This window comes from Mustelus asterias, unplaced genomic scaffold (genome assembly GCF_964213995.1).
Source record: "Mustelus asterias unplaced genomic scaffold, sMusAst1.hap1.1 HAP1_SCAFFOLD_1504, whole genome shotgun sequence".
Classification (NCBI taxonomy): Eukaryota; Metazoa; Chordata; class Chondrichthyes; order Carcharhiniformes; family Triakidae; genus Mustelus; species Mustelus asterias.
The window spans coordinates 58,894-74,034 of NW_027591449.1; the positions used below are offsets into that span (position 1 = coordinate 58,894).

The 15,141-nt window shown below is 51.8% G+C and overlaps 1 protein-coding gene across 1 annotated transcript in view; it reads left to right on the top strand.

The window, feature by feature from the left end:
* Positions 1-13,985, top strand: part of LOC144488380 (E3 SUMO-protein ligase PIAS3-like) — a gene marked incomplete at its 5' end in the record, with an annotated part of 71,458 nt that extends 57,473 nt beyond the window's left edge. Inside the window, 3 exons of the mRNA XM_078206448.1 lie at positions 8,510-8,649; positions 9,225-9,262; positions 11,223-13,985. Coding sequence (XP_078062574.1) covers positions 8,510-8,649; positions 9,225-9,262; positions 11,223-11,504 — 460 coding nt within the window. The remainder of the gene's footprint in view (positions 1-8,509; positions 8,650-9,224; positions 9,263-11,222) is intronic.
* Positions 13,986-15,141: the final 1,156 nt, after the last annotated feature.

Consider the following 15,141-nt stretch of genomic DNA (forward strand, 5'->3'; position numbering starts at 1 on the left):
GCAGACACACACACACACGCACACGGTACTGCAGACACACACACACACGCACACGGTACTGCAGACACACACACACACACACAGTACTGCAGACACACACACATGCACACGGTACTGCAGACACACACACACGCGCACACGGTAGTGCAGACACACACACACGGTACTGCTGACACACACACACGGTACTGCAGACACACACACACATGCACACGGTACTGCAGACACACACACACGCGCACACGGTACTGCAGACACACACACACAGTACTGCAGACACACACACACACGGTACTGCAGACACACACACGGTACTGCAGACACACACACACACGGTACTGCAGACACACACACGGTACTGCAGACACACACACGCACAGTACTGCAGACACACACACACACGGTACTGCAGACACACACACGGTACTGCAGACACACACACGCACAGTACTGCAGACACACACACACACACAGTACTGCAGACACACACACACACACAGTACTGCAGACACACACAGTACTGCAGACACACACAGTACTGCAGACACACACGGTACTGCAGACACACACACACACACAGTACTGCAGACACACACAGTACTGCAGACACACACACAGTACTGCAGACACACACACGCACAGTACTGCAGACACACACACACACACAGTACTGCAGACACACACACACGCACAGTACTGCAGACACACACACACACAGTACTGCAGACACACACACACACATAGTACTGCAGACACACACACAGTACTGCAGACACACACACACACAGTACTGCAGACACACACACGCACACACTACTGCTGACACACACACACACACTACTGCAGACACACACACACGCACAGTACTGCAGACACACGCACACACACAGTACTGCAGACACACACACACAGTACTGCAGACACACACACAGTACTGCAGACACACACACAGTACTGCAGACACACACACAGTACTGCAGACTCACACACACACAGTACTGCAGACACACACACGGTACTGCAGACACACACACAGTACTGCAGACACACACACGGTACTGCAGACACACACACAGTACTGCAGACACACACACAGTACTGCAGACACACACACACACAGTACTGCAGACACACACACACACACAGTACTGCAGACACACACACACACACAGTACTGCAGACACACACACACAGACAGTACTGCAGACACACACACACACAGTACTGCAGACACACACACACACAGTACTGCAGACACACACACACACAGTACTGCAGACACACACACACACACACAGTACTGCAGACACACACACACACACAGTACTGCAGACACACACACACACAGTACTGCAGACACACACACACGGTACTGCAGACACACACACACGGTACTGCAGACACACACACACAGTACTGCAGACACACACACAGTACTGCAGACACACACACAGTACTGCAGACACACACACGGTACTGCAGACACACACACACAGTACTGCAGACACACACACAGTACTGCAGACACACACACAGTACTGCAGACACACACACAGTACTGCAGACACACACACACACAGTACTGCAGACACACACACAGTACTGCAGACACACACACAGTACTGCAGACACACACACACAGTACTGCAGACACACACACAGTACTGCAGACACACACACAGTACTGCAGACACACACACAGTACTGCAGACACACACACACACAGTACTGCAGACACACACACAGTACTGCAGACACACACACAGTACTGCAGACACACACACAGTACTGCAGACACACACACACACAGTACTGCAGACACACACACAGTACTGCAGACACACACACAGTACTGCAGACACACACACACAGTACTGCAGACACACACACAGTACTGCAGACACACACACAGTACTGCAGACACACACACAGTACTGCAGACACACACACACACAGTACTGCAGACACACACACAGTACTGCAGACACACACACAGTACTGCAGACACACACACACAGTACTGCAGACACACACACAGTACTGCAGACACACACACACACAGTACTGCAGACACATACACGCACACAGTACTGCAGACACACACACGCACACAGGACTGCAGACACACACACACATGCACACGGTACTGCAGACACACACACACACGCACACGGTACTGCAGACACACACACACGGTACTGCAGACACACACACAGTACTGCTGACACACACACACGGTACTGCAGACACACACACACATGCACACGGTACTGCAGACACACACACACACGGTACTGCAGACACACACACGGTACTGCAGACACACACACGGTACTGCAGACACACACACGGTACTGCAGACACACACACAGTACTGCAGACACACACACACACGGTACTGCAGACACACACACGGTACTGCAGACACACACACACAGTACTGCAGACACACACACACACGGTACTGCAGACACACACACGGTACTGCAGACACACACACACGGTACTGCAGACACACACACACACACAGTACTGCAGACACACACACACACAGTACTGCAGACACACACACACACGGTACTGCAGACACACACACGGTACTGCAGACACACACACACAGTACTGCAGACACACACACGGTACTGCAGACACACACACGGTACTGCAGACACACACACGGTACTGCAGACACACACACACACACGGTACTGCAGACACACACACACACGGTACTGCTTACACACACAGTACTGCAGACACACACACAGTACTGCAGACACACACACAGTACTGCAGACACACACACAGTACTGCAGACACACACACACACAGTACTGCTGACACACACACACACACACACTACTGCAGACACACACACACGCACAGTACTGCAGACACACACACACACACGCTACTGCAGACACACACACACGCACAGTACTGCAGACACACACACACACACAGTACTGCAGACACACACACACGCACAGTACTGCAGACACACACACACACACACTACTGCAGACACACACACACGCACAGTACTGCAGACACACACACACACACAGTACTGCAGACACACACACACGCACAGTACTGCAGACACACACACACAGTACTGCAGACACACACACACACACAGTACTGCAGACACACACACACACACAGTACTGCAGACACACACACACACACAGTACTGCAGACACACACACACGCACAGTACTGCAGACACACACACACACACACTACTGCAGACACACACACACGCACAGTACTGCAGACACACACACACACACAGTACTGCAGACACACACACACGCACAGTACTGCAGACACACACACACACAGTACTGCAGACACACACACACACACAGTACTGCAGACACACACACAGTACTGCAGACACACACACACACAGTACTGCAGACACACACACAGTACTGACACACACACACACACACAGTACTGCAGACACACACACTACTGAAGACACACACACAGTACTGCTGACACACACACACTGCCGCAACACACACACTACTGCAGACACACACACGACGCAACGCACAGTACTGCAGACACACACACAGCTGCAGCACACACACAGTACTGCAGACACACACACACAGTACTGCAGACACACACACAGTACTGCAGACACACACACAGTACTGCAGACACACACACAGTACTGCAGACTCACACACACACAGTACTGCAGACACACACACGGTACTGCAGACACACACACGGTACTGCAGACACACACACAGTACTGCAGACACACACACAGTACTGCAGACACACACACGGTACTGCAGACACACACACACAGTACTGCAGACACACACACAGTACTGCAGACACACACACGGTACTGCAGACACACACACACAGTACTGCAGACACACACACAGTACTGCAGACACACACACACACAGTACTGCAGACACACACACACACACAGTACTGCAGACACACACACGCACACAGTACTGCAGACACACACACGCACACAGTACTGCAGACACACACACATGCACACGGTACTGCAGACACACACACACATGCACACGGTACTGCAGACACACACACACATGCACACAGTACTGCAGACACACACACACACACAGTACTGCAGACACACACACACACACAGTACTGCAGACACACACACGCACACAGTACTGCAGACACACACACGCACACAGTACTGCAGACACACACACACATGCACACGGTACTGCAGACACACACACACATGCACACGGTACTGCAGACACACACACACACGCACACGGTACTGCAGACACACACACGGTACTGCAGACACACACACACGGTACTGCAGACACACACAGTACTGCTGACACACACACACGGTACTGCAGACACACACACACATGCACACGGTACTGCAGACACACACACACACGCACACGGTACTGCAGACACACACACACACGGTACTGCAGACACACACACGGTACTGCAGACACACACACACAGTACTGCAGACACACACACACACGGTACTGCAGACACACACACGGTACTGCAGACACACACACGGTACTGCAGACACACACACACGGTACTGCAGACACACACACACACACAGTACTGCAGACACACACAGTACTGCAGACACACACACACACGGTACTGCAGACACACACACGGTACTGCAGACACACACACACAGTACTGCAGACACACACACGGTACTGCAGACACACACACGGTACTGCAGACACACACACGGTACTGCAGACACACACCCGCACACGGTACTGCAGACACACACACACACACACACACACACACACACACGGTACTGCAGACACACACACACACGGTACTGCTGACACACACAGTACTGCAGACACACACACAGTACTGCAGACACACACACAGTACTGCAGACACACACACACACACTACTGCAGACACACACACGCACAGTACTGCAGACACACACACACACACGCTACTGCAGACACACACACACGCACAGTACTGCAGACACACACACACGCACAGTACTGCAGACACACACACACGCACAGTACTGCAGACACACACACACACACACTACTGCAGACACACACACACGCACAGTACTGCAGACACACACACACACACAGTACTGCAGACACACACACACGCACAGTACTGCAGACACACACACACACAGTACTGCAGACACACACACACACACAGTACTGCAGACACACACACAGTACTGCAGACACACACACACACAGTACTGCAGACACACACACACACAGTACTGCAGACACACACACACACACACACTACTGCAGACACACACACGCACAGTACTGCAGACACACGCACACACACAGTACTGCAGACACACACACACAGTACTGCAGACACACACACAGTACTGCAGACACACACACAGTACTGCAGACACACACACAGTACTGCAGACTCACACACACACAGTACTGCAGACACACACACGGTACTGCAGACACACACACACAGTACTGCAGACACACACACAGTACTGCAGACACACACACGGTACTGCAGACACACACACACAGTACTGCAGACACACACACAGTACTGCAGACACACACACAGTACTGCAGACACACACACACACAGTACTGCAGACACACACACACACACAGTACTGCAGACACACACACACACACAGTACTGCAGACACACACACACACAGTACTGCAGACACACACACACACAGTACTGCAGACACACACACACACACAGTACTGCAGACACACACACGGTACTGCAGACACACACACACAGTACTGCAGACACACACACAGTACTGCAGACACACACACACACACAGTACTGCAGACACACACACACACAGTACTGCAGACACACACACACACACAGTACTGCAGACACACACACACACACAGTACTGCAGACACACACACACACAGTACTGCAGACACACACACACACAGTACTGCAGACACACACACACACACAGTACTGCAGACACACACACACACACAGTACTGCAGACACACACACACACACAGTACTGCAGACACACACACACACACAGTACTGCAGACACACACACACACAGTACTGCAGACACACACACGGTACTGCAGACACACACACACGGTACTGCAGACACACACACACAGTACTGCAGACACACACACAGTACTGCAGACACACACACAGTACTGCAGACACACACACGGTACTGCAGACACACACACACAGTACTGCAGACACACACACAGTACTGCAGACACACACACAGTACTGCAGACACACACACACACACAGTACTGCAGACACACACACAGTACTGCAGACACACACACAGTACTGCAGACACACACACACACAGTACTGCAGACACACACACAGTACTGCAGACACACACACACAGTACTGCTGACACACACACAGTACTGCAGACACACACACACACAGTACTGCAGACACACACACGGTACTGCAGACACACACACGGTACTGCAGACACACACACACAGTACTGCAGACACACACACAGTACTGCAGACACACACACGGTACTGCTGACACACACACACAGTACTGCAGACACACACACACAGTACTGCAGACACACACACAGTACTGCAGACACACACACACAGTACTGCAGACACACACACAGTACTGCAGACACACACACAGTACTGCAGACACACACACACAGTACTGCTGACACACACACAGTACTGCAGACACACACACACACAGTACTGCAGACACACACACGGTACTGCAGACACACACACGGTACTGCAGACACACACACACAGTACTGCAGACACACACACAGTACTGCAGACACACACACGGTACTGCTGACACACACACACAGTACTGCAGACACACACACACAGTACTGCAGACACACACACGGTACTGCTGACACACACACACAGTACTGCAGACACACACACACAGTACTGCAGACACACACACAGTACTGCAGACACACACACAGTACTGCAGACACACACACAGTACTGCAGACACACACACACAGTACTGCTGACACACACACACACACGGTACTGCAGACACACACACACACACGGTACTGCAGACACACACACAGTACTGCAGACACACACACGGTACTGCTGACACACACACAGTACTGCAGACACACACACACACACGGTACTGCTGACACACACACAGTACTGCTGACACACACACACACGGTACTGCAGACACACAGTACTGCAGACACACACACACACGCACACGGTACTGCAGACACACACACACACGGTACTGCAGACACACACACACACGCACACGGTACTGCAGACACACACACACACGGTACTGCAGACACACACACACACACGGTACTGCAGACACACACGCACACGGTACTGCAGACACACACACACACGGTACTGCAGACACACACACACACACACGGTACTGCAGACACACACACACACAGTACTGCAGACACACACACACACACGGTACTGCAGACACACACACACACACACACACACGGTACTGCAGACACACACACCCGCACGGTACTGCAGACACACACACACACACACGGTACTGCAGACACACACACACGGTACTGCAGACACACACGCACACGCACACGGTACTGCAGACACACACACACACGGTACTGCAGACACACACACACACACACGGTACTGCAGACACACACACACACGGTACTGCAGACACACACACACACACACACACGGTACTGCAGACACACACACCCGCACGGTACTGCAGACACACACACCCGCACGGTACTGCAGACACACACACACACACACACACACACACGGTACTGCAGACACACACACACACACACACGGTACTGCAGACACACACACACACACACACACGGTACTGCAGACACACACACACACACACACACACACACGGTACTGCAGACACACACACCCGCACGGTACTGCAGACACACACACACACACACACACGGTACTGCAGACACACACACACACACACACGGTACTGCAGACACACACACACACACGGTACTGCAGACACACACACACACGCACACGGTACTGCAGACACACACACACACACACACGGTACTGCAGACACACACACGCACACGGTACTGCAGACACACACACACACACACACGGTACTGCAGACACACACACACACACGGTACTGCAGACACACACACACACACACACGGTACTGCAGACACACACACACACACGGTACTGCAGACACACACACACACACACACGGTACTGCAGACACACACACACACACGGTACTGCAGACACACACACACACACACACGGTACTGCAGACACACACACACACACACAGTACTGCAGACACACACACACACAGTACTGCTGACACACACACTGCAGTGCCGGGGACACAGTCTTTTCTGCTGTTCCACTGGGATTGGTTTGATGAGATAGTAATTGATTTTTCAATATCACTCTGACAGATTGCTGAACCTACACCAGCTGCCTCCCATGTTTCAAGCTGCTGCCAGCACTGCGGTTCCTTCCGATTACCTTTCGTCTCTCACCATTCCCGAGTATCATCTTTCCTATCACATGCCGCCGCTGCCTTCAGACATCCAAGGTAAATTCTTCCATTTTCCACTTCCCCCTCCTGTAAAAACAGGGCCCCCACCCCCACCCCCACCCCCCTGACACCCACCCCCCTGACACCCACCCCCCTGACACCCACCCCCCTGACACCCACCCCCCGACACCCACCCCCCGACACCCACCCCCCGACACCCACCCCCCGACACCCACCCCCCGACACCCACCCCCCTGACACCCACCCCCCTGACACCCACCCCCCTGACACCCACCCCCCTGACACCCACCCCCCTGACACCCACCCCCCTGACACCCACCCCCCTGACACCCACCCCCCTGACACCCACCCCCCTGACACCCGACACCCCGACACCTGACCCCGCACCCCCACCCACACCCCACGTCTCCACACCCATCCTGACCCCGACACCTACCCGGATCCTCACCCACGCCCCGACGCCGCCGTTCCCCAGTGTGCCCACTCTGACTGTGGCTGTGTGAGTGTGCAGTGGCTGGTTTGTCTGTGATTTCCGTGCTGTGTCTGTACTGAATGATCAGAGGGTAACACTGGCTGCGGCAGCACTGACTGTTTCTCTGTTTCCTCCACAGGTTTAGATTTATTTTCTTTCTTGCAAGCAGACAGCCAGGTGAGTACAGGCAGGGGTACGCACTGATTTACCTGTTCCTGTTTTTTGATGCTCCGTACTGGGATTGAAGCAGCTTTGTGCGGGCAAGGGCAGGTTTAATTGAATAAAGGGTGTGCATTCGAGAGACCGGACTCTTACTGAGGAGAAACAACGGATGTAGGTTTAACTTGGGCAGTTCCTTTCCAGAGGGAACATTCTTATTGGGGACGAGCTGCTGGTGCCTCCACCAACTTCCTCCACAAAGCGGCACGGTGGCACAGTGGTCAGCACTGCTGCCCCACAGCGCCAGGGACCCGGGTTCGATTCCCGGCTTGGGTCACTGTCTGTGCGGAGTCTGCACGTTCTCCCCGTGTCTGCGTGGGTTTCCTCCGGGTGCTCCGGTTTCCTCCCACACTCCAAACATGTGCGGGTTAGGGGGATTAGCTAAGCTTAATTGCCCCTTGTCAGGTGAACTAGCTAGGGTAAATGCATGGGGATAGGGTTTGTGTGGGATCGTGGTCGGTGCAGAGCCGATGGGCCGAATGGCCTCCTTTTGCATTGTAGGATTCTACGAAAGCTGGACCTGCTTCAGTCGCTGAGTGGATAGATTCATCTTTCACTTCCCCTTGATTGACAATGGGTTTTTATTCTGGTTTATTTTCATTCCAGGCGGGTGGGGAGAGATGCACACAACAGTTTTTGTATGTCTGTAACTTGTATGTTTTCAGTAGCACCAGTTACTCCAGCTGAGGAACACGGGTTAGATAGAGAATAAAGCTCCCAGGACAGGTACAGCACGGGGTTAGATACAGAGTAAAGCTCCCTCTACCCTGTCCCCATCAAACACTCCCAGGACAGGTACAGCACGGGGTTAGATACAGAGTAAAGCTCTCTCTACACTGTCCCCATCAAACACTCCCAGGACAGGTACAGCACGGGGTTAGATACAGAGTAAAGCTCCCTCTACACTGTCCCCATCAAACACTCCCAGGACAGGTACAGCACGGGGTTAGATACAGAGTGAAGCTCCCTCTACACTGTCCCCCATCAAACACTCCCAGGACAGGTACAGCATGGGGTTAGATACAGAGTAAAGCTCCCTCTATACTGTCCCCATCAAACACTCCCAGGACAGGTACAGCACGGGGTTAGATACAGAGTAAAGCTCTCTCTACACTGTCCCCATCAAACACTCCCAGGACAGGTACAGCACGGGGTTAGATACAGAGTAAAGCTCCCTCTACACTGTCCCCATCAAACACTCCCAGGACAGGTACAGCACGGGGTTAGATACAGAGTGAAGCTCCCTCTACACTGTCCCCCATCAAACACTCCCAGGACAGGTACAGCATGGGGTTAGATACAGAGTAAAGCTCCCTCTACACTGTCCCCATCAAACACTCCCAGGACAGGTACAGCACGGGGTTAGATACAGAGTAAAGCTCCCTCTACACTGTCCCCCATCAAACACTCCCAGGACAGGTACAGCATGGGGTTAGATACAGAGTAAAGCTCCCTCTACACTGTCCCCCATCAAACACTCCCAGGACAGGTACAGCACGGGGTTAGATACAGAGTAAAGCTCCCTCTCCACTGTCCCCCATCAAACACTCCCAGGACAGGTACAGCACGGGGTTCGATACAGAGTAAAGCTCCCTCTACACTGTCCCCATCAAACACTCCCAGGACAGGTACAGCACGGGGTTAGATACAGAGTAAAGCTCCCTCTCCACTGTCCCCCATCAAACACTCCCAGGACAGGTACAGCACGGGGTTAGATACAGAGTAAAGCTCCCTCTCCACTGTCCCATTAGAAAGTTGTGGTTTCTAAGCCTGTAGTCTGATGGAGGGGAAGAGTATTGAGATGTGGGGCAGCAGCATGTTGAGCAGGTGGTGTGATGTCCTTGGTGCAGGCTGGAGGAGGATGTGTCGGCTGCAGTATCTGGTGTTTGAGTGCTGACGTGTCCCGTTTCCCTTGCAGCATTACAGTTCCGTTATCAGCAGCTCCTCCGACGACCAAGAGGCCATGCGCTCCTCGCTCAGCCACTTCTTCCAGTTAACGTCCTCGCCACATTTCCTGGAGCCCATTGTCAGCTCCACAAGCCGGGGACACGGGGCAGCCAACAGGAGCAGCAGCATCATCTCCGGCAGTGGACTGAGGGAGAGTCAGCACAGTCACCTCGGGGCTGCGGCCCTCACCACTGGGAGTAACATCAGCGGTGGCGGCCTCAGCCACGGATTAGATATCATCTCCTTAGACTAAGATCGCACGCACCGATAACGAGCAGAATTGGAGAATCAGAGCACAAACTTAATCCACTTTTGCAAACTGGTGTAAACCATGAATCTGAATCCAGGGTAGAGTTCGCTGCTTGGGAAGTGATTCCTCCACTTGCAGCCTGCAAGGAGAAAATGTGTCGCTTCCGGTTTTGGTCCAGCAGCTTCTCACTCTCACCAGGTGATAGTAACAGCACAGCAGAGCTGTGTACTAACCACCTTCCCCCCCCCCGCCCCCCCCCCTGGCAATACAGAGATGTGTCTGAGTGTGTACACACCCCAGAGTCAGCCTGACAGGACAGGCAGTGGTGGTGGTGATCCGGCAGACACCGGCTCCTTGGTGCTGAGGCTCTGAAATTGTCTGAGATCTGAAGACGTTCAGTCTGACGGTTGCACCGTGTGCGTGGGGGGCCCCCTGTAACATTGACACGTCTGAATTAACACTGCCCCACTCAGACTGCATATTATTGTCTGTGACTCTGGTCAGTGGAGGAGGTGGAAGTTACTCCGCGTTTTAACCAAAGGTTTGTTTTTGGTCCTCCGGTGAGGGGGGGGGTGAACCAAATATTTAACTATGTTCCACACAGCACAGGAACAGGCCATAACAGGAGAGGTAGTTGAGGGAAACAGTTTAAAGGAAAGGTCGCTGGGGTGACACTGCCGTGGACTTGCGTTTGGAGTTGCGGCACTTAAAAAAATCCCAGATCTGCAGCGACTGTGGGCACAGAATGGCTGAGCAGCCAATTTCAAACTTGTGAGGAACCATTGTAAACTGCAAAAAGGGAACGAGGCCCTGAAAATCTCAGCTGACGATTACTGTCTCTCCGCAGCGCCCCCCCCCCCCTTCCTCCCTCACTCTAATGAGACCTGAACCAACCCATGTTGCTCACCTCACGTGGGGAGCAGGGAGTGAAGCAGAAGAAATCTCCTGGTGGTTCCAGTCCGTGGGAGACTGGATGACGAGAAGATTTCTCTGAAGAATTTAAACACCAGGGGGGGAAAAAAAACCTGGAGGGAGTTTGAGGGGGGGGGGGGTGAGTTCTGAACACAATCGGGAATTCTAGATATGGTGGGAGTGTTGTCACTTTTTAAAAATGTAACTTCAATATATTTTATCACTGTTAAATCTTCTCTTTTTAAAAAATAATTATAAATTACTATTCTGTACAGAGAAAGCAAATGATCTATTTTCAGTTGCAGCTATTTTGTAAATATATATTATCAAAAAAAATCTTGTTTATAAAAATAATTCCAAAGACTATTCCCCTGTGGCAGGACAGGATTAACAAGGGATCTGACTCCTGGGCCTGTTACTAGTGGATGATACCTTTTATATTCATCCATTTAATGTCATTCTCTTTTGAGTTACTGTTCAGTGAGTCACCGATTCTCTGCCGTGTGGTGACGATGCCGGCATTGGACTGGGGTGGGGCACAGTAAGAAGTCTCACAACACCAGGTTAAAGTCCAACAGGTTTATTTGGAATCACGAGCTTTCACAGCGCTGCTCCTTCCTCAGGTGCGTGGAGAGTTGGGTTCACAAACACGGCATATACAGACACAGACTCAACTGCAAGATAATGGTTGGAATCCGAGTCTTTACGAGATAATCAAGTCTTTACAGGTACAGACAGTGCGAGTGGTGAGAGAGATAATCACAGGTTAAAAGGAGGTGTGAATTGTCTCGAGCTGGGACAGTTAGTGAGATTTTGCAAGCCCAGGCCAAATGATGGGGGTTACAGATAGTGTGACATGAACCCAAGATCCCGGTCGAGGCCGTCCTCATGTGTGTGGAACTTGCCTATCAGTTTCTGCTCGGCGACTCTGCGTTGTCACAATGCAGATTTTGCCTGGGCTTTTAGTCCTACTAACTGTCCTGGCTGGAGACAATTCACACCTCTTTAACCTGTGATTATCCCTCTCTCCACTCGCACTGTCCCTACCTGTAAAGACTTGATTATCTATAAAGATGTGCATTCCAACCATTATCTTGCAATTGAGTTTGTATCTATGTATGCCTTGTTTGTGAACCCAACTCTCCATTCTCCTGAGGAAGGAGTGAGACTCCAAAAGCTCGTGATTCCAAATAAACCTGTTGGACTTTAACCTGGTGTTGTGAGACTTCTTACTGTGCTGACATTCTCCGCGACAAAGAGTGATTCTTTGGGCGAGTGTCGAAAGTTTCACTGCCCTTTTGGGGTTCAGGGCAGACAGACTGCTTCCTGATTGAAGAGGTGGAAATGTGGCTGTGGAAAAGCAGAGTTGTGGTGTTCACTGAACAGAATTCACCCAATTTCAATGTGTATCAAGCCTGTTGCAGTTAAAGGATCGGGTCACCAGGAAGTGGGTGGCATTATTTCAGCAGCATCCACTTTCTGCGAATGTACTTTAGCAGTAGGAAAAATTGTGTCAAGACAGCATTAAAGATACGGAATCAGCAAGGTGTTGTACTCTGTCAGTTTACTCGTGAGAGGCTCTGAAGTATTTATCATTCTCTGAAAACTGGGGCTTTTTAAATTCTTTGTGCATGTCACGGATAAGGGCAGCTAATTCACCGGGGCAACCACATCACTGTCGGTCTGGAGTCACGTGAGTGGTCAGGGCGACAGGTGTCCTGTCCCAAGCCCAACATTTACCCCTCAAACAACACCACTAAAAGCAGGTGATTGGTGGGTTTCTTGCTGTTTGTGCACAACTTGGTCACTGCGTTCCTGACCCCACTGCAGTAACCGCACGTCAAAAACTCACTCACTGCTTGGAAAAGCTTTATGAAAGATCCTGAGGGAGGTTGGGAAAGGCAGTGTGTGTAAACGCAGGTCATTTCTTATTCGTGACGAGTGTAGACCAGTGATGCAGGGAGAGAGTTAAAAACCCCCACACCCAGCCTGCTGCATCATGATTCAATCAATCCAGCAACTTGAAAAATGGGAGTGAAATCTGCCAACAGAGGCAATCTTTCATCTCGACATGGTACGGCCCCCATCCACACACAATGCCTACGGTGCAGAATTAGGCCACCTCCCTGCCCTATACCTAACCCACCGTGCCACCCTAACCCACTGCCACCCTAACCCACCGTGCCACCCTAACCCACTGCCACCCTAACCCACTGTGCCACCCTAACCCACTGCCACCCTAACCCACCGTGCCACCCTAACCCACCGTGCCACCCTAACCCACCGTGCCACCCTTCCCAACTTTTATATTTTCCTCGCAAAAGAACGACCACATTGCATTCCCTTTGCTAATCGCACGCTGCACCAGCACACCAACAGGGTGATAAGTTGGGGTTGGACGGGTACGAACGGATACGGTGCCTGGAACTGTTTAACTGGCGTCACCCCAAATGCTTTGTACTTTTCTGAGAGCTAACTATTTACCAAGTGGATGGAATCTTCCACTGAACCCGTGTGGGAGCTTGCTGCACTTGGCATCAGACAGAATTTTTTTGAATCATAATGAGAGAGACATCCCACTGATTCCTCCTAACCTGCACATATTAGGAGGACTCGAAGGGGCAATTTAGCTTTGCCAGTCCACCTAACATGGTGGCCAAGCAACTAAAATGATGAGCAAGAAATGCAGCTTTACTAATGTTACCAGCAGCTCTGGAGGGGTCGCTCC